The 26,535-nt window shown below is 39.6% G+C and overlaps 2 protein-coding genes across 4 annotated transcripts in view; both read left to right on the forward strand.

Annotated features, from left to right (window-relative positions):
* Nucleotides 1–24,534, forward strand: part of NFU1 (NFU1 iron-sulfur cluster scaffold) — a 40,413-nt gene extending 15,879 nt beyond the window's left edge. Inside the window, exons 4-8 of one of the 2 annotated variants that reach the window (XM_080686723.1) lie at nucleotides 581–647; nucleotides 5,243–5,357; nucleotides 13,052–13,112; nucleotides 16,025–16,199; nucleotides 19,671–24,534. In XM_080686723.1, the coding sequence (XP_080542849.1) occupies nucleotides 581–647; nucleotides 5,243–5,357; nucleotides 13,052–13,112; nucleotides 16,025–16,199; nucleotides 19,671–19,715 (463 nt within the window). In that variant the 3' untranslated portion in view covers nucleotides 19,716–24,534. The remainder of the gene's footprint in view (nucleotides 1–580; nucleotides 648–5,242; nucleotides 5,358–13,051; nucleotides 13,113–16,024; nucleotides 16,200–19,670) is intronic. The other variant, XM_080686724.1, reaches the window with a different exon arrangement.
* Nucleotides 24,535–25,258: 724 nt separating this feature from the next.
* GFPT1 (glutamine--fructose-6-phosphate transaminase 1) overlaps nucleotides 25,259–26,535 on the forward strand; it is a 67,060-nt gene continuing 65,783 nt past the window's right edge. For both annotated transcript variants that reach the window (XM_080686439.1, XM_080686440.1), the window contains exon 1: nucleotides 25,259–25,503. In XM_080686439.1, coding sequence (XP_080542565.1) covers nucleotides 25,497–25,503 — 7 coding nt within the window. In that variant the 5' untranslated portion in view covers nucleotides 25,259–25,496. The remainder of the gene's footprint in view (nucleotides 25,504–26,535) is intronic.

Below are 26,535 nucleotides of genomic sequence, written 5' to 3' on the forward strand. Positions count from 1 at the left end.
GGGTGGGAACCGGTTGGAGGGGAGCTATGGGGGGAAAAAAGAGGAACAATTGTAATAATCTGAACAATAAAGATTTATTAATTTTTAAAAAAAGTAAAAAAAACACACAAAAAACATGGAGGTAAAGCATGAGGGCTGAATACAAAGGGAAATGAGGGATCTTTTCAGTAATAAAAATGTTTTATATTTTTATTGTGGGATTGCTCAATTGTAGGGGAAAATGATGAAACAAAATTGACCATGACTTGAAACTGATGATGGGTACATGGAAGTTCTATTATTTTTCTCTGTACTTTTAAAAAAAATATGTTTTTATTGATTTCAGAGAGGAAGAGGTAGAGAGAGAAATAGAAACATCAATGATGAGAGGGAACCATTGATTGGCTGCATCCTGCACGCCCCCTACTGGATGGAGACCACAACCCGGGCATGTGCCCTTGACCGGAATCAAACCCGGGACCCTTCAGTCCACAGGCCGATGCTCTATCCACTGAGCCAAACCAGCCAGGCTGTACTTCTGTTTATGTATAAACTTTTCATAATTAAACATTTTATCTCTTATTTTTTATTTTTTTCACAGGCAATTATTTAGGATTGAAGGAGTAAAAAGTGTCTTCTTTGGACCAGATTTCATCACTGTCACAAAGGTAAACATAGGGGGATATAAAATAAGATGTGAAGCACTTTTAGTTTTTCTGAGTCAAATGTTCCCCAGAATTTCCATTCTTAATGTATTTTATATGTACTGTTATTTAAAAAATCTCAAGTTTACTTCTCACATTTCTTAAGTTAATTATTTAATATAATTTCCAGATCCCTTGTTTTTTAAAAGGGAAAAATTTGAGCTTCAAGATTGTATAGGTAGCCTACAGCAGGGCCAAGACTTAACCTTGGTAGGTCTAGAATTTAGGCTTCCAAGTATTATTTTTACTAATTTTTAATTCAAATTGATAGAGTAAAAAGAGAAGGAAATAATCACACACAATATACACTGAGTGGCCAGATTATTATGATCTCTGAACGCATAATAATCTGGCCACTCAGTGTATATAATAATCCGGCTTGCCTGCTGGTCGAACTCCTGATGGAGGGGACAATTTGCATATTAGCCTTTTATTATATAGGCTATACAATGAGTGGCCAGATTATTATGCGTTCAGAGATCATAATAATCTGGCCACTCAGTATATATATCTCCTTTCAAAGTGAGCACTTAATATCATGGCATCTGACCCATTCTACTGTCCTGCAATAACCCTTCAGAGCTTCATACATAAGAGCAGTGGACTGTAAGTTCTTACATTACCCTTTGCAACAGCTAACATGGTATCTGCTAGAAAAGGCTGTTTCATGTTTAAGTCTACTAGGTTAATGAGAAATGAATTATTTAAATTTGAACTATGTATCCTTTTAAATCTATTAATTGATATGTATACACCAAATTTAATCATTTGTATAATTTCACATCAAATTAAAAAGTATTCTTTCAACTTCTCCTAAGCAATTTTAAAGGATTACTCTGAGTTTTTCATGTACCAAAAAGTGGACATATTGGGTTAGTCAACTAACATGTTACATCTTGTCCAGTATTATTTTGTAGCTATTTCTCAGAAAGTCCTTTTTTGACCATATTTGTGAAAGTGTCACTTCTCCCAGGCCATTGCCCGGCAAACTCATTATTCAACAGAGTGGCAAACCGTGGCTCGTGAGCCGCTTGTGGCTCGGGAGCTGCCGTTTGCCAACCACTGTTCTAGGGGATCTTAACAAGATGGAAAATTTTTATCTTCACAGAGTTTATATTCTAGTGCAGGAAAGACAGGGAAAAAAATAAAAAATATGATTAAGATAAGCAGAATGAAGATAATGAACAGGGGCCCAGCTGGTGTGGCTCAATGATTTCACAGGGACCTATGAACCAGTAGGTCACGGTTCGATTCCCCGTCAGGCCACATACCGGATTGCGGGCTCATTCCCTGGTAGGGGGTGTGCAGGAGGCAGCCAATCACTGATTCTTTCCATCATTGATGTATCTATCTTTCTCTGCCTCTCCTTTCCTCTCTGAAATCAATAAAAAATATCTGTTTTTTTTTTTTTTTTTTTTTAAAGAAAAAGAAAATGAACAGGGTAATGAGCTCCTGGGACAGTGGTCAGCAAACTGCGGCTCGCGAGCCGCCGTTTGCCACTCTGTTGACTAATGAGTTTGCCGACCACTGACCTAGAACAATGCCTGGCATATAGTGCACTCAAATAAAGTTATCTAGGAGGAAACAGTTTCTAAATTGAATTTTCAGCCTTCAAGTGGCTTCCCACAAATGTAGGATCGTGGTGAGCAAATCTGTTAACTAATCCCTAGTCTTTTCAGTTTAGAGACACCTGGCCTATCCTTTTTTATTCTGTTTTCTTTCTTTGATATTTTTTGAGGGAGAAAAAAGGACCAACATTTATTTAATGTCTCACATGTAGGCTATGGCATGAGTGCTTTACATATATTATCTGGTTTAATTCTTGCAACTAGTCTTTATTTTACAAACAGGAAATTACGTATTTATTTTAAGGCATTTTTATTTAGTTTTTTAACATATAATCTATATGCTATATAAGATTTTTTTTAGATAAAAACATGTGATTATATCTTACAGGTTTTTTTTTTCTTGATTTGATTTTGGTAAGTCATCTTTTATTTCCCTTCCCCTTCATAATTTACCATTTTTGAAATTTCTTCAGCTCCACTATTTTTTCTTAATGACATTAAAGCTAATAAATAATATTCCAAATGAGGGCACACATTGATATTTAATGGGTAGAATAGCAGATTGCATTTGTTTTCTTTCAGTTAACCTTCCTCATTATGGACTATTCCATTTACCTGACATCTTCAGTGATTGCCTGTTTCCCTTTTGACCTGTAATTGATAATTCAGAGGCTTCTTTGTGCATCATTTATGGTTTTTTTCTAAATGTGTAAGTGTATTTTCAGGTTATATGCTGCCTTTGTGTCTCATTCAACTTCAGGAAATTTTTCTTTTTGTTACCGAGATTTCCTTACTCAGTAGAACCCAATGTTTATTGGAGATCTGAGGTAGCCCTTTGATCTGTCTTCCAAATAATTTATTAGAACATTACCTCTAACTAGTTCCCATTCCCAGTCACTAAAGCATGTCACTAGTTTTCTTTTGTATCCATAGCAGTGCCCATTTATCTCCGCTCTGTGTACTGCCTTTAAATTGGTTCTTAATCCATTAAAATATCATTCTTATGCATGTAGCTTCAATTTTATATAGTCTTTAAGCATAGACCCTAGCCAACAGTTTCCTGAGAGTCTGAGTAGACTGCATCTAATAGTTTTTCCTTCTAGAAAAACTATTTCCTTTCTTTTTAAAAAATTATTTTTAAATCCTCACCTGAGAAGGGGTGTGTGTGTGTGTGTGTGTGTGTGTGTGTGTGTGTGTGTGTGTGTGTTTAAATTGATTTAGAGAGAGAAACATCAATGTGTGAGAGAAACATTGATTGGTTGCCTCCTGTACACACCCCGGCTGGAGATTGAACCTGAAACCTAGATATGTGCCTTCACTGGGAGTTGAATCTGCAACCATTTTGGTGTACTGGACGACATTCAACCAATTGAGCTACCTGGTCAGACTAAAGAGTACTCCTTTAAAAAACTAAAACAATAGCCCAGCCAGCAAGCCTCAGTGATTAAGCATTGACCTATGAACCAGGAGGTCATGGTTTAATTCCCAGTCAGGGCACATGCCTGGGCTGTAGGCTCAATCCCCAGTGGGGGGCGTGCAGGAGGCAGCCGATCAATGATTCTCTCTCATCATTGATCTTTCTATCTCTCTCTCCCTCTCCCTTCCTCTCTGAAATGAATAAAAATATATTAAAAAAATAAATATATTAAAAAACAAACATAAAACAATATATCCTGCCTTTCTCTTTTTAGACATTAGTACTATTTAGGTATTTAAGAATTATACCTTTTTTTAAAAATGGAATCAACTAGTCGGTCAGATTTGGGGGTGAAATAGCTATCGATTCTTTCTTGAGGATACTGATCTTGTTGACAGTTCACAAGTCTTCTAGCCCAGTAGCCATAGATAAGACATGTTAGAAGTTTTGGTTCTACAGTTGTGTCATTGGATTTTGTCAATACTCTTTAAGTAGTATATGTAAATTGAATTTTTTAATAGTTGTCAGATATCTTACATATTTGATCAGTTGATTCTATTTTATTTAAAAGGATGGGAAATTTCTTTATTCTCTTTATATTTTAATTTTAATTATTGATTTTTTTAGAGCGAGAGGAGAGGGAGAGAAATACATTAATGTGTTGTTCCACTTATTTATGCATTCATTGGTTGATTGTTTTTTTTAAATTCAGCTCTTTAAAAAAAACCTTAAAAATTTTTTTTTAATATTTACTGATTGATTTTTAGAGAGAGGGAGGAAGTGGGAGAGAGACAAACAGGCAGTGATTTGTTCCACTTGTTTATGCATTCATTGGTGGATTCTTATATCTGCCCTGACTGGAGATCGAACCTGCAACCTTGACATATTAGGACAACAGTCTAACTAACTGGGCTACCTGGCCAGGGCCATTGGTTAATTCTTTTATTTTTTTGTTAATCATCACTTCAGGATGTTTTTCCCATTGATTTTTAGAGAGAGTAGAAGGGAGGTTGGGAGGGAGGGGGAGAGAAACATTGATGTGAGAGAGACACATTGATTGGTTGCCTCCCGCACACACCCCTACTGGGACTGGGGATGGAACCTGCAACCCAGGTACATGCCTTTGACTGGGAATTGAACTCGAGACCCTTCAGTGTGAGGGCTGATGCTTTAACCACTGAACAACAGTGTCCAGGGCCAGCCAGGGCCTCTTTATCCTCATTAACATAGAGAATCCTTATTCAGTATTTTAACTGTCTTTACCTCATGAAAAAAGTACTTTTTCATCATTTTAATATCCCCTATATAGGGTATGATATATACAGCACACTTAGTACAAGTTTGATGAATGAATGAATGAAAAATGTTCTAGGATTGTATCTTCTGAAAGTTATTATAAGCCATATTCTTTAAGAATTGGACCTGACGTGTATTCTCCAGAAATGGGTACTGTTGCATAGTACAGGATGTATATATATATGTAGGAAAAGATTCTTAAAAGATACAAAGTCTTGTTTTATATTTGTCTATGCCCTTGGGTAGAAATTTTAGCATTTTTCTTCAAATATTTACAGGAAAGTGAAGAGTTAGACTGGAATTTACTGAAACCAGATATTTATGCAGCAATCATGGATTTCTTTGCATCTGGCTTACCCTTAGTCACTGAGGAAACATCTTCAGGAGAAGCAGGTGATATGTTGGATAATTAATATTTATCTTTTTTTTTTTTTTTTTTAAAAAAAAGCTTTTCTACATTTTTCTCATTTGCCTTGATTTCAGAAATCATGGAAGTACAGATTTTTATCATTGTACTATATTTAGCTCTGGAACCAATTCTGAGGAAATAAAACTTCATATATACTAGTTTTGCCTGTCATTTTTGAAAATCTGTAAATAAATTGAATCTGTTACACAAAAATAAATTTTTTAATTGTAAAAATTTTCAAACATACAGAAAATAGTATAAAGCTTACCAATTTGCCCTCCTCTCAGATTTAATAAATGTCAATTTTTGGCTATAATTGCTTTTAACCCACCCTATATAATAAAAGCCTAATATGCTAAGTGTCCAGTCATCTGGTTGTCCATTCAACCAATCAAAGCATAATATGCTAATGATATGCTAAGGTTGCTCAACCGCTTGCTATGATGTGCACTGACCACCAGGGGGCAGACAGTCAACCAGTTGACCAGTCACTATGATATGCACTGACCACCAGGGGGCAGACGCTCCGACTGGTTGGTTAGCTTGTTGCTGGGGTCTGGCCAGTCGGGACTGAGCAAGACAGGTCAAATGTGCTGTGGAGCCCTCCCGCGGTTCCTCCCTAGCTAGCCAACCTCTCGTGTCCCTCCCTGGCCCCGATTGTGCACCTGTGAGATCCCTCAGCCTGGCCTGCGCCATCTCGCAATTCGTGACCCCTTGGGGGATATTGGAGAGCTGGTTTCGGCCCAATCCCGCAGGCCAAGCCGAGGGACCCAACTGGTACATGAATTCGTGCACCGAGCCTCTAGTATTTTAGTAAAATATTAAAGACATAGCCAAAGCCCTACAACCTCCATCCCTTTTCCCTTTCTGCTTCCAGAGATGTATGTAAACTCTGTTTTAAACTTTTCCCCCCCAAATATATTTTTATTGATTTAAGAGAAGGGAGAGAGAGAGAGAGAAGCATCAATGATGAGAGAGAATCATCGATTGGCTGCCCCCTGCACCCCCCCTACTGGGGATCAAGCCCCCAACCCAGCATTTGCTCTTGACCAGAATCAAAACTGGGACCTTTCAGTCTGCAGGCCAATGCTCTGTCCACTGAGCCAACCCAGGTAGGGCTAAACTTGGTTTGTTTTAAGACATTTATTACAAATACAAGTATCTGCAGGGAATATATAACATTGGTTTTTGTTTTTAAACTTTAATTAACTTGTGTTATATGCAACTTTCCTCTTTTTCACTGAGTATAACATTTTGAAATATATCTATTTTGAAAAAAAGTGTAGCTCTATTTTTTTTTTTTTAAATATATTTTATTGATATTTTACAGAGAGGAAGGGAGAGGGATAGAGAGCTAGGAAACATCGATGAGAGAGAAACATCGATCAGCTGCCTCCTGCACACCTCCCACTGGGGATGTGCCCGCAACCAAGGTACATGCCCTTGACCGGAATCGAACCCGGGACCCTTCAGTCCGCAGGCCGACGCTCTATCCACTGAGCCAAACCGGTTTCGGCAAGTGTAGCTCTATTTAGTTTAAGTGCTGGATAATCATTATATGAATAAACTACAGTTAATTATTTTGTTTCTTATGTTCAAGTGAATTATTTGTGCAGTTTCTATTACAAATATTGCAGTGGGCATCTTTGTACTGTCTCTTTGTGCATATGGGGAGAGTTTCTGTAGCATATATTCCCTTTTTTTTTTTTTTTCGGTAATCCTCACTTGAGGATATTTTTCCATTGATTTCAGATAGAGTGGAAGAGGAAGAGAGAGAAAGAGAGAGAGAGACAGACATCGATTGGTTGCCTCCCGCATATGCCCCAACCAATGCAGGTGGGGAGCAAACCTGTAGCCCAGGTACATGCCCTTGATCGGGAATGGAACCCACAACTCTGGTGTGAGGGCAATGCTCTAACCACTGAGCCTTCTGGCCAAAGCATAGCATATATTCCTAGAAGTAGAATTGCTATATTATAAATTGTTATAATGTACATATAAATCAGCGATGTATAAGAATTTACTTTCTTTTATCTTTATTATCACTTAGTGTCTTACATTTTTTTAAACTAATATTTAAGTATAAAATGGTGTCTTTTTTAATTGCATTTCCTTGGTATTATGATACTGAGCCTGAAGGTTTTCAAACGTTTACTGGTCATTATTTTCCTTGTCAATATATTTCCTGTTCATAATCTTTGCCCATTTTTTAAAAATTGAATTATATGTATTTTTGTATCAATTTTACCAGGTTTTTAAGAAGTATTCTGAGTGCCAATTTTTTGTTAGTTTTTTCCTAGCAGATAACATCTCCATGCCTTATCTTTCCTCTGTGTTTAGAATAGCTTTTGTCATTCAGAAATTTTTAAAGAAAATATGGAATGTTTCATGAATCTGTGTGTTATCTGTGCTCATGGGCCATGATAATCTTCTCTTTATCAATCCAATTTTAGTTTTTGTGTTGCCAAAGCAAGCACAGTTTTTCTTTTTGTTTTTTATTTTTTTAAATATATTTTTATTGATTTCAGAGAGGAAAGAAGAGGGAGAAAGAGATAGAAACATCAGTGATGATAGAGAATCATTGATTGGCTGCCTCCTGCATGCCCCACACAGGGGATTGAGCCCACAACCCAGGCATGTGCGCTGATCGGGAATGAACCATGACCTCTTGGTTCATAGGTTGACACTCAAATACTGAGCCATGTTGGCCGAGCGACAGTTTTTCTCTTTCTTTCTTTCTTTCTTTCTTTCTTTCTTTCTTTCTTTCTTTCTTTCTTTCTTTCTTTCTTTCTTTCTTTCTTTCTTCTTTCTTTTCTTTCTTTTCTTTCTTTTCTTTCTTTTCTTTCTTTCTTTCAATATATTTTTACTAGTGACCCGGTGCATGAAATTTGTGTACAGTGGGGGGTTCCCTCAGTCCAGCCTGTCCCCTCTCACAGACTGGGAGCCCTCAGGGGATGTCCTACTGAATGCTTAGGCAGTCTGGCCACCCTCTGTGGGAGGCAACCAGGCTGATCAAGGGAAGGCACCAGCCCCATTACCCTGCTGCTGCAGCCACTGCAGCTGCCAAGGTGTTTTCATCAACACAGACTCTAGTCCCTTCACTGTGAAAAAAATGACAACTTTCTTTAGGCATTTTCAAGATGTATCTTTCATAGGATATGACATTTCTTTTTTTTTTTTTTTTTTATCCTCACCTGAGGATATGTTTCCATTGATTTTTAGAGAGTGTGGAAGAGAGAGGGAGAGACAGAGAGAAACATCAATGTGAGAGGGACACTTTGGTTGCCTCCTGCATGAGCCCTGACCTGGGCCCTGGCCAGGGAGGAGCCTGTAACCTAGGTACATGCCCTTGATCAGAATTGAACCCTTACCCTGCGGTCAGCAGGCCGAGGCTCTCTCCACTGAGCCAAACCAGCTAGGGCAGGGTATGACATTTCTTAGCCCCTCCAGTAGCGGACCTTTGTTTTTTCCTCCAGGAGTGTGGTAGAAAAACCCTAAATCACCTTCTTGGATTCTTATAACCCAAGTTACCAAGAACACTGCAAGTGGCGGCCTACAGGGAGCTTAGCCAATGAGCTGTCAGAAAAGGTATTTACTCTCAAACTGATTTGGCTCAGTGGATAGACCGTGGGCCTGCAGACTGTAGGGTCCCAGGTTTGATTCCTGTTAAGGGCATGTACCTTGGTTGGAGGCACATCCCCAGTGGGGAGTGTGCAGGAAGCAGCTAATCGATGTTTCTCTCTCATTGATATTTCCGACTGTCTATCCCTCTCCCCTCTTCTCTGTAAAAAAAATCAATAAAATACATATTTTTTTAAAAAGGTGTTTCCTCTGCAGCTCATGCAGCCCCTGCGTTGTGTCCACTGGGCTAGGGGCATGTCCCTGCCACCTGGTGGTGGCCGCTGGGGTCTCCGCACACCCCAGAGGCCGGCAGCCATCCCCCCATCGTGGGCGCCATGCTGGGGGCATGGATGCGAACCGCCACTTGGTGCCGGAGCATGCGCAAGTGGCTGGGGGAGGGGCAGGAATATCCCCGTCTCCAAACGCCCCCGAGGCCAACAGCCAGCCCCACCATGGGCTCCGGGCTGGGGGGCATGCAGGGACCCCTGGGCCACACACAGCGGTGGCCACTGGGGTCTCCGCATGCCCCAGAGACCAGCAGCCAGCCTCCTGTCGTGGGCGCCGGGCTGGGGGCGTGGACCCAAACTGCTGCTTGGTGCCGGAGCATGTGCAAGTGGCTAGGGGCAGGGCGGAAACATAGCGATGCGGGGATGTTCCCACCCCACCCCCAGCCGCTTGGCGCCTGCACCCATAGTCCCGGAGTGGGTGGGGGGGGGCATTCTGGGACCCCTGCTGTTCAGGGCCTAAGTGGGGCCTACAGGCTAGGAGCGGCCTGGGTCCGGAGGATGTTCCTGGGACCCAGGCCTTTCGGTGCCTGCATATGCAAATTAACCACCATCTTTGTTGGGTTAATTTGCATACTTGCTCTGATTGGCTGGTGGGTGTAGCGGAGTGGTGGGGTTAATTTGCATGTTTCTCTTTTATTAGATAGGATTGATTTCAGAGAGGAAGGGAGTGAGAGAGAGAGATAGAAACATCAACGATGAGAGAGTATCATTGATTGGCTGCCTCCTACACGCCCCGCACTGGGATCAAGCCTGCAACCTGGGCATGTGCCTTTGATCGGAATCGAACCTGGGATCCTTCAGTCTGCAGGCTGACGCTCTATCCACTGAGCCAAACCAACTAGGGCAACAGTTTTTCTTTTTAATGTAGTTACATATATTCATCTTTTCCTTTGTGTGTTTGTGTTTTTTGTTTTTTGTTGTAAATAAGTTATTTTGTGTAAAGGACTTGGAAGAGGAACTGCATGTGGAGCTCAAGTATTAGCTTAAGTATTTGTTGTTGATGAAGTTTTTCCTTTCTCCAGTATCATAAAGATATTTTTATGTGTGTTTGTATATATACACACAAACATTTGCATAATGCTTTTAGATGGTACAGTCACATATTCTAGGTATATACCCTAAATGAGTCTTATAAATGTACACAAGACAGCATGTAGAAGCATGTTCTTTGAAATATTTAAAAAAAATATATCAGCAGTACCCAGCCACTGTGGCTCAGAGGTTGAGCGTTGACCTAGGAACCAAGAGGTCACTGGTTAGATTCCAGGTCAGGGCACATGCCAGGCTTTGGGCTCAATGCCCAGTAAGGGGTGTGCAGGAGGCAGCTGATCAATGATTCTGTCTATTTCCCTTTCCCTTCCTCTCTCTCTTTCTCTCTCTCTCTCTGATCAATAAAAACATATTTAAAAAACATATATAGCCCTAACTGGTTTGGCTCAGTGTATAGAGCGTCAGCCTGCGGACTGAAGGGTCCCAGGTTCAATTCCAGTCAAGGGCATGTACCTTGGTTGCAGGCACATCCCCAGTGGGAGGTGTGCAGGAGGCAGATGATTGATGTTTCTCTCTCATCGATGTTTCTAACTCTCTATTCCTCTCCTTTCCTCTCTGTAAAAAAATCAATAAAATATATTTTTAAAAAAACACACAAAAAACATATATCTCAGTAGTTAAAAGAAATGAACTAGATTGGGAGATATCAATGTAAAAAAGATATAAAAGAAAATATTAAGTGATAAAGGAAAAGTGGAGGGTATATTTATTCACACTTACATATATGCCATTTATGCATGAAACAGTTATTTGTGTTTGTTTTTTTTTAAATATATTTTTATTGATTTCAAAAAGGAAGGGAGAGGGAGAAAGAGAAACCCAATGATGAAAGAGAATCATTGATCGGCTGCCTCTGGTATGTCTCCTACTGGGGATTGAGCCCAAAACCTGGGCATGTGCCCTGACCTGGAATCTCACAGGTGACCTCCTGGTTCCTGGGTCAACGCTCAACCACTGAGCCATGCTGGCTGGGCCAGTTATTTGTGTTTTTGATGGGTATATACATAAAGTTGATATTTTGTGTTTTTGATGGGTATATACATAAAGTTGATAAGAGCCATTTGACTATGTCTACCAAATTTTAAAAATATATAAACCTGTTGACCCAAATATCCTATCACTAGGAATTTATTTTACAAATATACTTACAAAGTAAACTGATAAGTACTTTACACAAGCATGCATGCTGCAGGATTGTTAGAAATAGCAGTGAACTAGAAACAACTGAAATAAGAAACTAAATAAAGACAAATTAATACAAAAATTTTTATGTACCTATTTTAAAAATTGAGAAATCTGTACATGATGATATGGAAAGATCTGTAAGATATATTAAATAGAGAAAGTCAAGGTATAGAACAGTATGTATTGTGGAATCTCATCTGTGTAAATATACACATGGAAATGTAAACATATACTAGAAGGGTGTACACTAAACTCATGATAGTGGTTGCCTATGGAAGTGACAGTGGGGAACGGAACTTAGGTTTGCTGATGTAAGAGAATTTTAGTTTTATTTTTGTTTTTTAAAAAATGATTCAAAGTTAATATAATCTAATATTGATAGTTGTTGCCTATGTTGTTGCTAGAACTCTCGTGTTTGTTATAGTGTAATTTGAATTGTCTACATTTTTAGTTATCCTGACGGTAAATAAATTTCTCAAAAATGTTTAAAACCAATAAAAAGGCATTGGTGAAAATCATTATATAACCTTACAAAGTAAAAGAAAAACAAAAATGAAGCAAAATTTAAAAACAACTTTTTACTTAGACTTGAAGAACATTTTAGAATTTAACATAAGGCTTATATCTACATTTAGTATGATCCTCATTTGGAAAACCACAAAATTAAGAAATTGAAAATGTAACTTAATGGACGAAATAGGTGTGCCCCCTTTTTGTCTCAAAGTTTCCATCAGTATCCAAACAACCTTTTTTTTCTTTCACTTTTGAGAATGAGGAAAGTTTACAAATATATTGACCCTAAAATTGAAACCCTACTATCATTAGTAGGTTAAGTTATTTTGGCATACTCAACTTTATCGCCAGATATTGAATTGATCAGTGCTCCTTAATTTTTCTTCAGAGAATTGAAGGAATGATCTTTTCATTTCCCTCAAATCACTTTATCACCATACCAAGTTACATGTCCTGTTCTTTTATTTTTTTTTAACTAGAGGCCCAGTGCACGAAATTTGTGCACTGGGAAGGGGGGAGCCCCTCAGCCGGCCTGTGCCCTCTCGCAGTCTGGGAGCCCTTGAGGTATGTCCAACTGTTGGCTTAGGCCCGCTCCCCATGGGTCTAAGCCAGCAGCCGGACATCCCTCTCGCAGTCCGGGACCCTTTGCTTCTTACTGCTCGCCTGCTAACTGTTTCTTACCGCTTGGCTCGCTGCTCCTTAGCATTGTTGCAGAGGTGGGAGAGGCTTCTGCCACCACTGCTGTGCTCACCAGCTCTGAGCCCGGCTTCTGGCTGAGCGGTGCTCCCCCTGTGGGAGCACACTGACCATCAGGAGGCAGCTTCTGCATTAAGCGTCTGCCTCCTGGTGGTCAGTGCACATCATAGCAACTGGTCGTTCTGCCATAACGGTCGCTTAGGCTTTTATTATATAGATGAGATATTAAAATTAACTAGGTTAAAATTATCCTATTTTAATAGTACTTGTATATGCCTGATATGAAATGTCTACTGTTGATATGTTTTATTTGTAATTGTTTCTAGGATCTGAAGAAGATGATGAAGTTGTGGCAATGATTAAAGAACTGTTAGATACAAGAATACGGTATGTGCTTATCTTTCTACTTGAGATCATATATACTGCAGAGCCAATTTTTATTATAGCAATTTAAGTTTGGTTGTCTGTGAGATTATAGTAAAGTTTTAAAAGAAGTATAAGTAATGTAAACCACAGAAGGTTACCATGACAATTGAATTTAAAGCCTGTATATTGTCTATATTCATCCAAATTTTAAAACTATCTGAACACAATCAGTAAAGGATTTTATCTTTCACAATTACTGTTTAGGTTTGATGTTGTTATAATACCAAATTTCTTAGAAAAAAATTAGTTAACAGTGTTTGGGAAGATTGTGAGGAGAGGATTACTTGTATTTTAGGCTATTATCCATAAAGTATACAATTAAATAAGTAGAGAACTTCCTGCTCTGATTTTTTGCTTGTAGCAGACCAGTGGTCCTGGTGTTAAGTCCCAGAAAAGCTAGGTAAATATAATTTAAAAAAAAATTTGTGTGTGAAGGCATTAAATAGCTAATAAAGCAAACAATATCTGGTAGGGAAGAAAGCACACTGAGGCTTCCCTCTGGGCATTTGCTGTTTCTTGGTGTGAGGCTAGAGCAGCCGTGGGCAAACTACGGCCCGCGGGCCGGATCCGGCCAGTTCGGCTGTTCTATCCGGCCCGCGGAGCCGAAAGAGCGGAGGGTTCTCTTGCTCTCCCCTCCGCTCCTTTACTTTGAATTTATATTAGTTCACACAAACACTCCATCCATGCTTTTGTTCCGGCCCTCCAGTCTAGTTTAAGAACCCATTGTGGCCCTCGAGTCAAAAAGTTTGCCCACCCCTGGGCTAGAGTATGAGAAGCTGGCTTGGGATAGCTGCTAAGAATCAGAAAAACCATTTAGTTTTTGGCAAATTTGTTGAAATGGGAAGACAAAAATTAAAATTCTGGGTCACCAATAAAGCTTTGACTTAAAGGGCCAAGATCCTAGAGAGAAGTTAAGAAAAAGTAAGCCTAACACTCAGAGGTTCTCCCCACATAGCACTTGCTTATTCTTAGCTGTGTAAGAGAAGAGACTAAGAGGTCAAACAAAAAGCATTTGGAATGCTAAACAGAGTTTTGACAGTTGTACGGTTCTGGGAGTAACAAAAATTGGAGTTTAGGACCAGTCAAGGAGTGTTGGGGCCTCAAGAAACATCCAGACTCTTAGTTGTGTTTCCTATAGGACTATACCCTTGAAATGGGGGCAAACCAGAGGTAGACTATGGTCAAGAAAGAAATCACAAAGGAAATTTAAAATAGAATATCTGCATCACTTTTTGAGTTTTTTCAAAAATAGTTTTTTTGACAGGACACAAGAAAAATCACAGAAAAAACATTAATTAGACTGCAGTAGAATTATGATTCTCTTCATCAAAAGATGCCATTTACAGTGAAAAGCAAAGCAAAGAGTAGAAGGTATTTATAATACGTATATGACAGACTATATTTTAAAACTTACAATTTGTTAAGAAAACAAATATTCAGAGACTGAAGCAGTCTCTTCACGAAAGCACTGGAGCAGATACTCAAAAACTACAGTAGCCAAATGGCCACTAGTCACGACAAAGTGCTCAACCTCATTAGTCATCGTGAATATTCAAATTAGAACCACAATGAACTATCGCTGCACATCCACCAGAATGGTTAAAGTAGTTAAGATTGACAACACCAATTGCTATTGAGGATGTAGAGCAACAGGAACTCTCTTCTACCACTGGTGGGGATATAAGTTTATATAACTGAAAACTATTTAGCATTACCTGCTAAATCTGAACATAGGCATATCCTTTTGTTTTTAAATCCTCACCCGAGGATATGTTTATTTATTTGAGAGAGAGAGAGAGGGAGAAAGAGAAGAGAGAAGGGGGACATCCATGTGAGAGAGAAACATCGATCAGTTGCCTCCTGTTCAAGCCCCGAGTGGGGATTGAATTCACACCCTAGGTACCAGTACATGCCATGACTGGGAATCAAACCTACAACCTTTTGGTGTACAGGATGATGCTCCAACCAACTAAGCCACCTGGCCAGGATTTTTGCATATTTTTGATCCAGCAATTCCATTCTAGGTATATTCCTAGTAATAATATATATGTATCCCAAAAGACATTTTCAGGAATCTTCATAGCTGCACCATTTGTAAAAGCCAAAAAGTTGTATTAACTCAGATCTCCATCAACAATGGAAAGGACAAATTCTGGCATATTCACTTATAATGGAATACTATGCTGCAGTGAGATGGAACTAACTATTAATTACTACATGAAACAATGTGGATGAATCTCACAAAGAGCAAAAGAAGCCAGATACAAAAGAGTAAATATGTTTTCTAAATGGGATTTATACTGATAAATTTTTAAGTTAAAAAGCAGGCAAAACTAATCAATGGTGGTAACAATTAGGAAATGGTTACCTTTGGTTGGGAAGAGTGATTAGAAGGAAGAACAAGAGGGCTTCTGAGGTGCTAATGTTCTGCTTTTTGGTCTGGGACAAATGTATATTCACTTTGTGAAAATTAATTGAATTGATTGTACGTGATTTCTACATTTTTCTGTATAAATGTTATATTTCAATGAAAAGTTTACCTGAAAAAGAAAGCTAGCATGTGTCAAATTCTCTGTATTCACCCAAAAGAAATTGAGTATATTTTAGGTAATTACTATAATTACTAGGAAATTTGAAATGCTGAAAAAAAAATTATTAATAAGCAAGATTAAATATAAAAAGTAGAGTATATATTTGTATGAATGAAAGTAACAAAATTAAAATTATAAATGAGACTAGCCCCATTTATTCTCTATTGTAAAAGTAACCCTGACTTTGTGAATTTTACCAATACAAAATCTAAGCTCTTATATTAAATTTTTTTGATGAAAATTTTTATTCTCTTAAATATCACAAATATACTGTGATCACAGGCCAACTGTGCAGGAAGATGGAGGAGATGTAATATATAAGGGCTTTGAAGATGGTATCGTACAGCTGAAACTCCAAGGTTCTTGTACCAGCTGCCCTAGTTCAATCATTACTCTGAAAAATGGAATTCAGAACATGCTGCAGTTTTATATTCCAGAAGTAGAAGGCGTAGAACAGGTATGCCATTATGTGTTGGTTTTAATATTAAAATATCAAATAGATTTAAAATAAATATTTGAGAAGAAAAGAAATTCATGACCTGACATTTTCTTCAAGGGCTGGATCTTAGTGTTGCAAGTTTTATCAGACTTGATGACTCTTCAATTTAGAATTAACTTTAGTGTTATGAATACCTACTGTGTGCCAGGCATTTTTACAAATATTACTTCATTTAATTTTCTAATAGTACAGTGTATTAATTGAGCCATTTCTATTTTGTTTATAGGAAATTGAGATTCAGGGCATACTGCTGCTCTGGTTGTGAAAAAATTAGAAGTGGATTCAAAACATCATAGTGTTTTGTAGATGAGATTTAGAAGTCTTTAGAGGAACAGCTCCAGTACATCATATTTACCCACTTCTTGTTCTTATATGTGCAGGCAAGAAGCTCATCAAGAGATCATACTTTGTTTTACAGTAAAACAGTATTTATTGAGTAGAATTATAGAGCTTTATCTATAGCCTATTGTCAGCACTTTTCTGCCCCAATATACTTAAGGAATATAGCACAGCATCTTCTAAGCAGTAATAGTCACCCTCACTGCAGTGATTCTCAACCAGGAGACATGGCCTTATGGAGAGAGATTATCAAGAAGGGAAAGAGTATGTGGAAGTTAGAAATTTGAAAAAAAAACAAAACACAAAAAACTTCAGGTAATTCTGTGCCTTTCAGGAGAAGACATCTCCTTTTAGTGCCTTTGGGAATCACTCATCTCTGGGTAGTATTAAAATATGTTCTTTTGTGGGGATTGCCAGTCGTGGGGAGTTCATGTGGGGAGAGGTAGAGGAGGGTATAGGGGGATAAATGATGATGGAAGGAGACGTGACTTGTGGAGGATGAACACACAGTACATTGTACAAGATCATGTGTTGTGGAATTGTGCATCTGAAACATAATTTTGTTAACCAGTGTCACCCCAATAAATTCAATAAAAAGGGGAAAAATAGAAAATATTGAAGCTAAGAAAAAAATTGTCCTTTTGGTACAATACATGCCATCTCTTTGAACTCCTCTTTTAAGTCCTCAGCTTAAAATTAAGCTCTACTTTGGTCCAAAGCCACTTTCTGTGTCTGTTTCACTTTATGTCTGTGGGTAAGTTCCTTGAGAGACTTGCAGTCATATCTCAGTCTTTGTGTTCCTCTGCAGCACTTAGCCTTGTGTGTTATTCATGTTCTTACATAGTTTGTATTAAATATTTGGAAATGGTATTCCAAAATTAGGAATATTCTGCCTAAAATAGGGGTTGATTGACAAAATTCTTTGGATTGGGTGTTGCTGAGATTGGATATAAAATATTAATTCCTTGGAAGTAAATATCCATTTTTACTTTACACAAAAGAGAAACTATTAGAGATTGATTGTCTCAGATCAGAACCAGATTTTTCTAGATTTAAAAAAACCCAAACATTTTGTTCCATTTTCTGCCATATGCCTTTTTTTTGCCATATCCCTTTTTAAAAATTATATTATTTGACACTGTGGATTAACAAAGGGACATTTGCCCTAACTGGTTTGGCTCAGTGGATGGAGCATCAGCCTGTGGACTGAAAGGTCCCAGGTTCGATTCCAGTCAAGGACATGTACCTTGGTTGCGGGCACATCCCCAGTAAGGAGGTGTGCAGGAGGCAGCTGATCGATGTTTCTCTCTCATCGATGTTTCTAACTCTCTATCCCTCTCCCTTCCTCTCTGTAAAAAATCAATAAAATATATTAAAAAAACACACACAAGAAACAAAAACCAAAAAAAACCAAAGGAACATTTTCCACCCTAACTGGTTTGGCTCAGTGGCTAGAGCATTAGCCTGTGGACTCAAGGGTCCCAGGTTCGATTCTGGTCAAGGGCATGTATCTTGGTTGTAGGCACATACCCAGTATGGGGTGTGCAGGAGGCAGCTGATCGATGTTTCTCTCTCATAGATATTTCTAACTCTCTATCCCTTTCCTCTCTGTAAAATTCAATAAAATATATTAAAAACAAAAACAAAACAAACAACAACAACAAAAAGGAACATTTTTGTTTACTTGTCCAGGGTGGGGTGATGAATTGGCTGTCAGATTATAAACTTGAATTGGCATTTAATTGTAGTAGGTGTGGTGAAGAGAAAAAAAATTCTTTGGTTTATATAACTCTCTTCCTTACCAAAGAAGTTGTTCTTTATTATTTGAGTAATATATTAACTCAAGAAAAGACATTAATCATTTTATTTTTTTGTTCAAGTAGTCATTAGTTTTATTAACTTAATTAGAAATGAAAGTCTTAACATTTTTCTAAGGTTTGAAATGAATTTTTATCTGAGTAAGATAAAATAGTTGCCAATATAGCCCTAACCAGTTTGGCTCAGTGGATAGAGCGTCGGCCTGTGGACTCAAGGGTCCCAGGTTCGATTCCAATCAAGGGCATGTACCTTGGTTGTGGGCACATACACAGTAGGGAGTGTGCAGGAGACAGCTGATCAATGTTTCTCTCATTGATGTTTCTAATTCTCTATCACTCTCCCTGCCTCTCTCTAAAAAATCAATAAAACATATTTAAAAAAATAGTTGCCAATATATTTTGTTTACTTACTTTTTGGGGGATTCATTTTTCTTTAAAAATTTTTTTTATTGATTGATTTTTAGAGAGGGAGAGGAAGGAAAAGATAGAGAGAAACATCAATTTGTTGTTCCACTTATTTTTTTTAATATATATTTTTTATTGATTTCAGGGAGGAAGGAATATAGAGAGATGTAAACATCAATGATGAGAGAGAATCACTGATTGGCTACCTCCTGCAAGACTCCACTGGGGAGTTCCCCGGCATGTGCCCTTAGCCGGAATCGAACCTGGGACTCTTTAGTCCGCAGGCCGATGCTCTGTCCACTGAGCCAAACCGGTGAAGGCTTCCACTTATTTATGCATTCATTAGTTGATTCTTACACATTCCCTGATGGGGGATAGAACTGGAAACCTTGGCATATCTGGGCGATACTAACCAATTAAGCTACCCGGCCAAGGCTCAGGATTCATTTTTCTAACGTATATTTTTACAGTTTGGTATAGATCCCCAGAATATATTTAAATAAATAAGATGCTTGGGGGGGGGGTTTAATTAATTACATTAGTCTTATGACTAGGAAATACCAATTATTCTTTATAGTCTTCTCTGACCAGCTAAGACTCTGCTATTGCCTCTTTTGGGACAAGGAAAAGAGACCAGTGCTTTTAATTAATTTGCTAATATTCAGTTTGCTTTTATGTTGTTAGGATACCAGGTTATGATGCAAACCTTGTGCTTTGGGGCTATTGATAGATTTCTTTTTATTGACTTGCATTGTTATAGAATAGAGTATTTTAGGTAAGGAAGTAATGTTAAAAACAATAAAATAGCAATTTCTAATTATTTTCCTAATTCTTAAATTCTCTTTGTTTTTGTTTTTTTTGGTTCTAGGTTATGGAAGAGGAATCAAATGAAAAAGAAACAAATTCACCTTAAAATATTTTGAGTTTTCTTTGGGCCCAGCAATCAGACTTATTGATAATATATACCTTGCTTTTATTATTAACTGCTAAGGAACTGCAGATTAATAAAATATGCTCTTTCTTCAAAGAATGATATATAAATAGTGCATGTTGGCTTTACCTCATATGAGTTATTTATAGTATCCTGAATCATTTTCTGTACACATGGATTTTATTCAGGGATATTTTTATTTTTGTTAGTCATTTTTCATGGTTAATTCTTTGCATAATGTTTGAAGCAGTTTAAAATACATTTTACCTCATCTAATTTATTTATTTTAAAATACAGATGTGAATAGGGAGAATACTTTTAAAAATATTCTAAATGGCTTAGCTTTTGTGAGATGTTTGAAACTATTTTTAATGAACTTTTATCTTGTTGAAAAAAACCCAACTAAACAATTCTGGTTTAAAAATGATATCAGGCTGCCCTGGCTGGTATGGTTCAGTTCTTTGAGCATTGTCCCATGCACTGAAAGGTGGTCAGTTCGATTCCTGGTCAGGGTACATGCCCATTGTGGGTTTGAGACAAAGAACAAACACACACACACATGCACACACAAATCATAATGCTGAATACTGATTAAAACAAAAACAGATTCCAGAATGTAGAAAAAATTCAATTAATTATAAGACAGTGCAGGCTGAATTGAGAAAAATTGCCTTAGCATGCTCAGGCTTTACCTTATGAAGCAGAATCTCTCTGAAATAAAAATGAGAAGCTGATTTAGTCCTTTTACTGGCTTCTGACTCAGAGAGTTATAGTCTGTGCCATGCCAGAAATTTGGACAGTTATCTCTCTACTATAGGAGTACTGCTTTTTTAGATAGCCTACATAGCAAATTATCCTCTCTCCTTTTTCTGTAGTAATTTAGAGACAACATTTCACAAACAATATCAGGAAAAGAAAGATGGGTATATTGCATCTCTGGAATTCTGGTCTCCAAAAGTACAGAGATTAAGATAGGGATGGAAACAAGAAGAACTCCAGCAGTTGTGAATGTCAAGATTGAAGTTTTTATTTTTGTCCTTTGATTCACAGAACCAGATAGTGAGTTTGGACAATGTATTTCCTGAGCTATTATAGATGAATTCAGCTTACACTCTGGGAATTGCTTTATAAACTAGGAATTGACTCATGCAATCATGGAGGCTAGCAAGTCCAAAATCTGCAGGGTGGGATATCAGGCTGCAGACAGGGAAGAGCTGATGTTGCAGTCCAAGTCCAGCCCTGCTGGTGAATTCTTTCCTGCTCTGGAGAGGTGAGTCTGTTGTTCTAGTCAGGCCTTCAACTGATTGTATTAGGCCCACCCACATTATGGAGGGCAAGGTGCTTTACTCAAAGTCCACCAATGTAAATGTTAATATCATCCAAAAGTACCCTCACAGACACATCCAGAATGTGTGACTAATATCTGGGCACTGTGGCTGAGCCAAATTGACATAAAAAAATTAACTGTCACAGTGAATAAAGTTTGCTTTTATGGCCAACTTATCTCTTTAAAAATTAAAAAAAAATTTAGAGAGAAATTGATTTATTGTTCCACTTATTTATGCATTCATTGGTTGATTCTGGTATGTGCCCTGACTGGGGATTGAACCCTACAACTTTGGAGTATCAGGACGATTCTCTAATCAACTGACCTACCTGGCCAGAGCCCCTGGCTAACTCATATCTGATTCCTTCTTCCATATCTTACCCACTCTCTGCATTTCCATACTCAGTTCCACAGGCCCTTATATTGTCATGTTCTTGTCCAGTGCCATCAATCGAGGTAATCTGTCTAGGTCTGCCTTCCTTCTGATTTCAGAATTATCTTCCCTTCAAAATTTACTTTTCCTCGGTGACCTTTTCACACCTGGTATGGAAATGAAAAGTAATCATATAAATTCACTCTAAAGTGTTAATAGATCATAATGACTTAAATGTAGATCTCCTAGGGGAGAGGGAGGTATTCTGCATTAAATATATGTATATGTACAGGTGGACTTTAGGCATGTGATAACCAAGGAGTGGAGGTAATTTGGGACAGGAAACTTATTGGTCTCCTGTAATCACATTTTGTAAATGACTAGTCCTCTATAGTCAAGGCCTATTTAACATCTGGTACCCTTTTTGATGCTTCAAAAAAGGGCAAATGCAAATATACGAAAGTTTGAGATAGTATTCTTTTTCTAAAATTTTTCTTGATTTTTAGAGAGGGGAAGGGAGAGATAGAAACATCAGTTTGTTATTCCATTTATGCACTTATTGTTGCTTTTTTTCTCCTAAAATATATTTTTATTGATTTAAGAGGGAGAGAGAAACATCAGTGATGAGAGAGAATCATTGACCAGCTGCCTCCTGCATGATCCCCACAGGGGATGAAGCCCACAACCCAGGCATGTGCCCTGACTGGGAATCCAACCATGACCTCCTGGTGCATAGGTCAATGTTCAACTACTGAGCCACGCAGGCCTTTTTAATTTTAACAATTTTATTACTATATTGGGAGTCAGCTAAGGGATAACAAAAATCAAAAATGTGAAAGTTGATAATCTTATACAGCTATTTCAATTATGGTTCTTCATTTCTTTAGAAATGACAACTAGAAGCCCTGATGCATGGCAAGGAGGAGGCTGAGAACCATTAGATTTCATAGGACTAATCTGGGAAATCGAGTAGCATAAAGAGACAATAAATGACATACCATCATCACTTTTTATTTTTTCAATTCTGTTCAAAACTTTTGATCAGAGAGAAAATCCTTTCCATTTCCTCAGATGTTTGAATAAGACCCAAATGTCCCCATTCATTCCTAGGTAATTTATTTTTTCCTTCTGCAGCTCTTATTTCCAAAGGTCCAGCTCAGGCAAAGCTCTGTGTAGATGGGGTTCAGTCAAACAAAATGCTTCTGTGTCAGTGTCTGGACTGGCACATGGTTACAAAGGGCTCTTTGTTTCAGTGGGTTGGTGAGGTGGAAAGGCTGTTAGATGACGTGACCGCTGCCTCTCCTGTGTGCTAGAGCTGGACCAGAACAGAGGTTGCTTTCTGTAAACCCGACTTCTAGACTGTCTGAATTGATATTCATTCTGACATAAATCCACGCCTCTCTTGCTTCCTGCGATATGCTGGTTCCTGGAACAGGCTGTTGTCCTGACTTGGTCAAGCATCTAATTTCTAGCATTCACGTACTAGTACCTGTGATTATTGCCCACTTTTACCCTATGTAATTCTTTGGTATCTGCCAGTGAATGTCATGGGGACCCATTTTGTCTTGCAGCTACCCAAGACATGTCTTCTAAGTTTCCTTTTATAAATTCTATTAATTACTTTACTGGAGTGGCCAGCTTCTTTATTTGGTCTTTCCCTGCCCTCCACTTATGGAGGTAAATTTTCATTCTCGGGGCTTTCTCTGGGTCTGCGTGCACTAAACAGTTGGGAAAATAATTGGTCTTAAAAGTTTCTTCCTCTCAACTGGTGCATTAAGCACCTTCCAAAATAGCTGTAAAATGGAGATGGACAAGACAAATTGATAGTCATGATGGAAACAAGAGGAAAGCAGGGGGATTCGATAATTATAGTTTGAGCATGAGCACTCTGGTGGTCCTGCTGGCTTTCCTTTGTGGCATTTACAGGATTTCTGGCAGCTTACAAAGGTGTTGTTCAAACATTGTAATCATGCCGTGGCCAGTGTGGCTCAGTTGGTTGGAGCGTCTTCCTGTGCACTGAAGGGTCTTGGGTGTGGTTCCTGGTCAGGGCATATACCCAGGTTGCAGGTTTGATCCTCAGTTGGTGCATACAGAAGGAAGTCAGTCGATGGTTCTCTGTCATGTCGATGTTTCTAAAGTCAATACAAACACATACACAGAAACATTGTAATCATACCATGACATCTTGGAAGTATTACTGAGGGCTTACCAGAACCTCTTTTAGATGAGGATCTGAGGCTAAGATGTACTTTGCCTCATAAACATAGCATGTTTATGTCCCAAATGTGTTGTCTATTTTCAAACAGCTCACTGTTGTTTTTTAAACTTTGGGTGATATAGGAACCTGTTTAAGGGCCTGAAATATTAAAGGGTTTTCATGTTAGAAATACTCTGATCAGTGTGACATTTTCTGGCCTCTCTTTGAGGCCAGTGATAAAAAGACATTTTTTCCCCCTCTAAGAAAAACTGAAAAGCCCTTTGCTCACTTGATCATATAACCAGCCATAGAAAGTAAATTCTACTAAGAACATTAGACTTTTTTTCACTCATTCAAAAGCATTTTTGATCCCTTACTTTGTGGTAAGTTCTATACCAGGTGTTGAGTATGCCAACACTTGTTCTAACTTCAAGAAACAGCCTAGTAGAGGAATATGCAAAAAGCAAAAGTAAAAAATCAAAGTATATTGCTTTAAAAGGGGCAACTCAAAGAATGAGAGGTTAATGCATGTCCTTACGTCTCTCTGGGGGAGACAAAAAAGGTTTTCCCTAAGAGGTAGCATTTAAGTAGGGAAGGGGTGTGTATTCCATGAAGAGTAACCAAAGTGTGCAAAAGTCTTTAGGATATTGGCCCGAGAGATCACCTGTTCAGCGTTATTGGAGTGTAAAGAGCTGGAAGGTGGGGTAGGAAAGGAGCAGCAGTGTGAAGTAAGATGAGACATCTGAGGTCAGAAGTCCATGCCATGTTCTATATGCCGTATAAGTTTTTATTTGATCCTACTGAGAGTCATTAATAGAGTTATGATAACCATCTACATTTGACTAAAGACACTATTTAAATCTTTCTAAAGCAAATGCTTAGGTAATAAATTCTCAGAAACATCATCTCTCTCTGATTAAGTTTCTCTTGGCAGGAATGGTGCATTAATTAATAGAATGAGTTAATCGTCGATGAGTCCAACGTAAGACTGTCAAATCTAGGCAATTCCTACAGTCCTGTCAGGTGGGCCAGCAGAAGTCTCCCCTGCCCTTCTGCAAAAAAACGGGGTTAGGGAGTCAATGAATGGGGGCGGAGGGCTTTTGGAGGCCAAGCATATAACATAGTGCCTAAGTCGGGAACTGAATTGCCTGACACCTGGAAGACTAACAGAACCTGCACAGCGCTTTGCAACCAGGAATTTTGGTATCTCTTTCCTTTCAGTTCTTTGCAAATTTTTTTAGGTCTATGTCCCTTTCCCACTCTGACTTATTTGTCCGGCTGGCTGCTTTCTTCCTCCTCTTTCCCCGCTTCCTGGCGTGCCGGAACTTGGAGCCTAGAATTGAACTAGGCGTGCCCCCGACGTTATTTGCTTTGCTAACAATCCCATCCTCTTTCCTTATCTTCCCCTCATTCCCAACCAGCCAACAAGTTCTCTCCTCCCCCGCGGCGCCGTTCCTCGCGCTACTTGCCCCGGGCCGGGCGGCTCCAGGAACCTAAAGCGGATGCGCCGGGAGGCGCTGCCACGTCCTCGCTGCCAGCAGGCCAACGCCTGCGTGGGCTCGTGGGCGGGGCGGCTCGGGGAGGCGGGATCTGTGCGTGAGCGGCGCGGGCGCAGCCCAATGGGACCTGCGGGCGGTGGAGGCGGCGGCGGCGCGGTGCGTGCCGAGGGGCGGGGCCAGGAGGCAGTTGCTGGCGAGTCCCGGAGGCCAAGAAGGGAGTCATTACCTCGGCTGTCGCATCCTCGAGGGAGTCGTGCGGATATCTCCTTACCTCCAAGCGCGCTGATAGCCCCACAGGCTCTCGTGTGCTCCCGACTTCGCCAGCCGCTCACCACTCGCCTTGCGGACCGAGCGAGCCTCCGGCATCATGTGCGGTAAGGGGCCGCGGGCGGGGGGCGTGTTGCGGGGCGGTGCTCGGGTGCGGTGCGGGCACTGCTGAGGCCTGAGGCGCCGGCGGGAGCGCGAGTGTGGAGGATGCGAAGTCAGGATGATGGGCGGGGGGCGTCCCGCGGTGGCCGCAGGTGCCGGGAGCGGAGGCCGGCCTCTGCGAGCTGGAGGGGTGTGGTGGACTTAGGAGGGTACCTGAGAGGGGGGCGGGCCCTGGAGAGGATCTGGAGGAGTGAAGGGGGCGGCTTGGCGCGGAGAAGGGAACCGGGAGGGGAGAGAGATGTTTGTACTGAACTGGGAAAGAAGAGAGGGCTGAAGGAACTGAGGTGTGGATGGGGGTGACTTCACAAGAGTCCACCAGGTGAGTGAGGCAACCTGTGGAACATCAGGTGAGGTTCTCTTGAACTGACCTTGTATTCTTCTAGGATTTACCTTTTAAAAAATACTTATTTTTAGTTGCTGTCTTTCCGTCAGGCCCAGTAGAGAACAGAACTTTAACTATAGCTATGACAATGGCATTACACATGGTCGTATTTCCTACCACTCCTGTCTCAACAGAAACCATTGCTAATCAATAACTTGGTGAGTGGGGTTAGACCTGATCATCTGGTGGAAGAGGCCCAGAAGTGACCATGGCGATAGATCACACATCATTTATCACTTGCATGTGCACCCATTTAAAATATCTATGAAAAATAGTGGTCTACCTTTAGTGAATGTTTTACCTGAACAGTTAGAAAAGTTAGGCCTGCCCTAGCTGGTTTGGCTCAGTGGATAGACAGACGGTCCCGGGTTCTATTCTGGTCCAGGGGATAGATGGTTCCGGGTTCTATTCTGGTCCAGGGCATGATCCTTGGTTGCAGGCTCGGTCCCGGGCCTGGCCGCCCGGAAGGGAGTCAACCAATCGATGTGTCTCTTTAACATCGATGTTTCTCTCTCCCTCTCTCTCTCTCTCTCTCTCTCTCTCTCTCTCTCTCTCTCCCCCTCTCTCCCTCCCACTCCCTCCCTCCCTCCCTCCC

Source organism: Plecotus auritus (assembly GCF_963455305.1).
Source record: "Plecotus auritus genome assembly, chromosome: 8".
NCBI lineage: Eukaryota > Metazoa > Chordata > Mammalia > Chiroptera > Vespertilionidae > Plecotus > Plecotus auritus.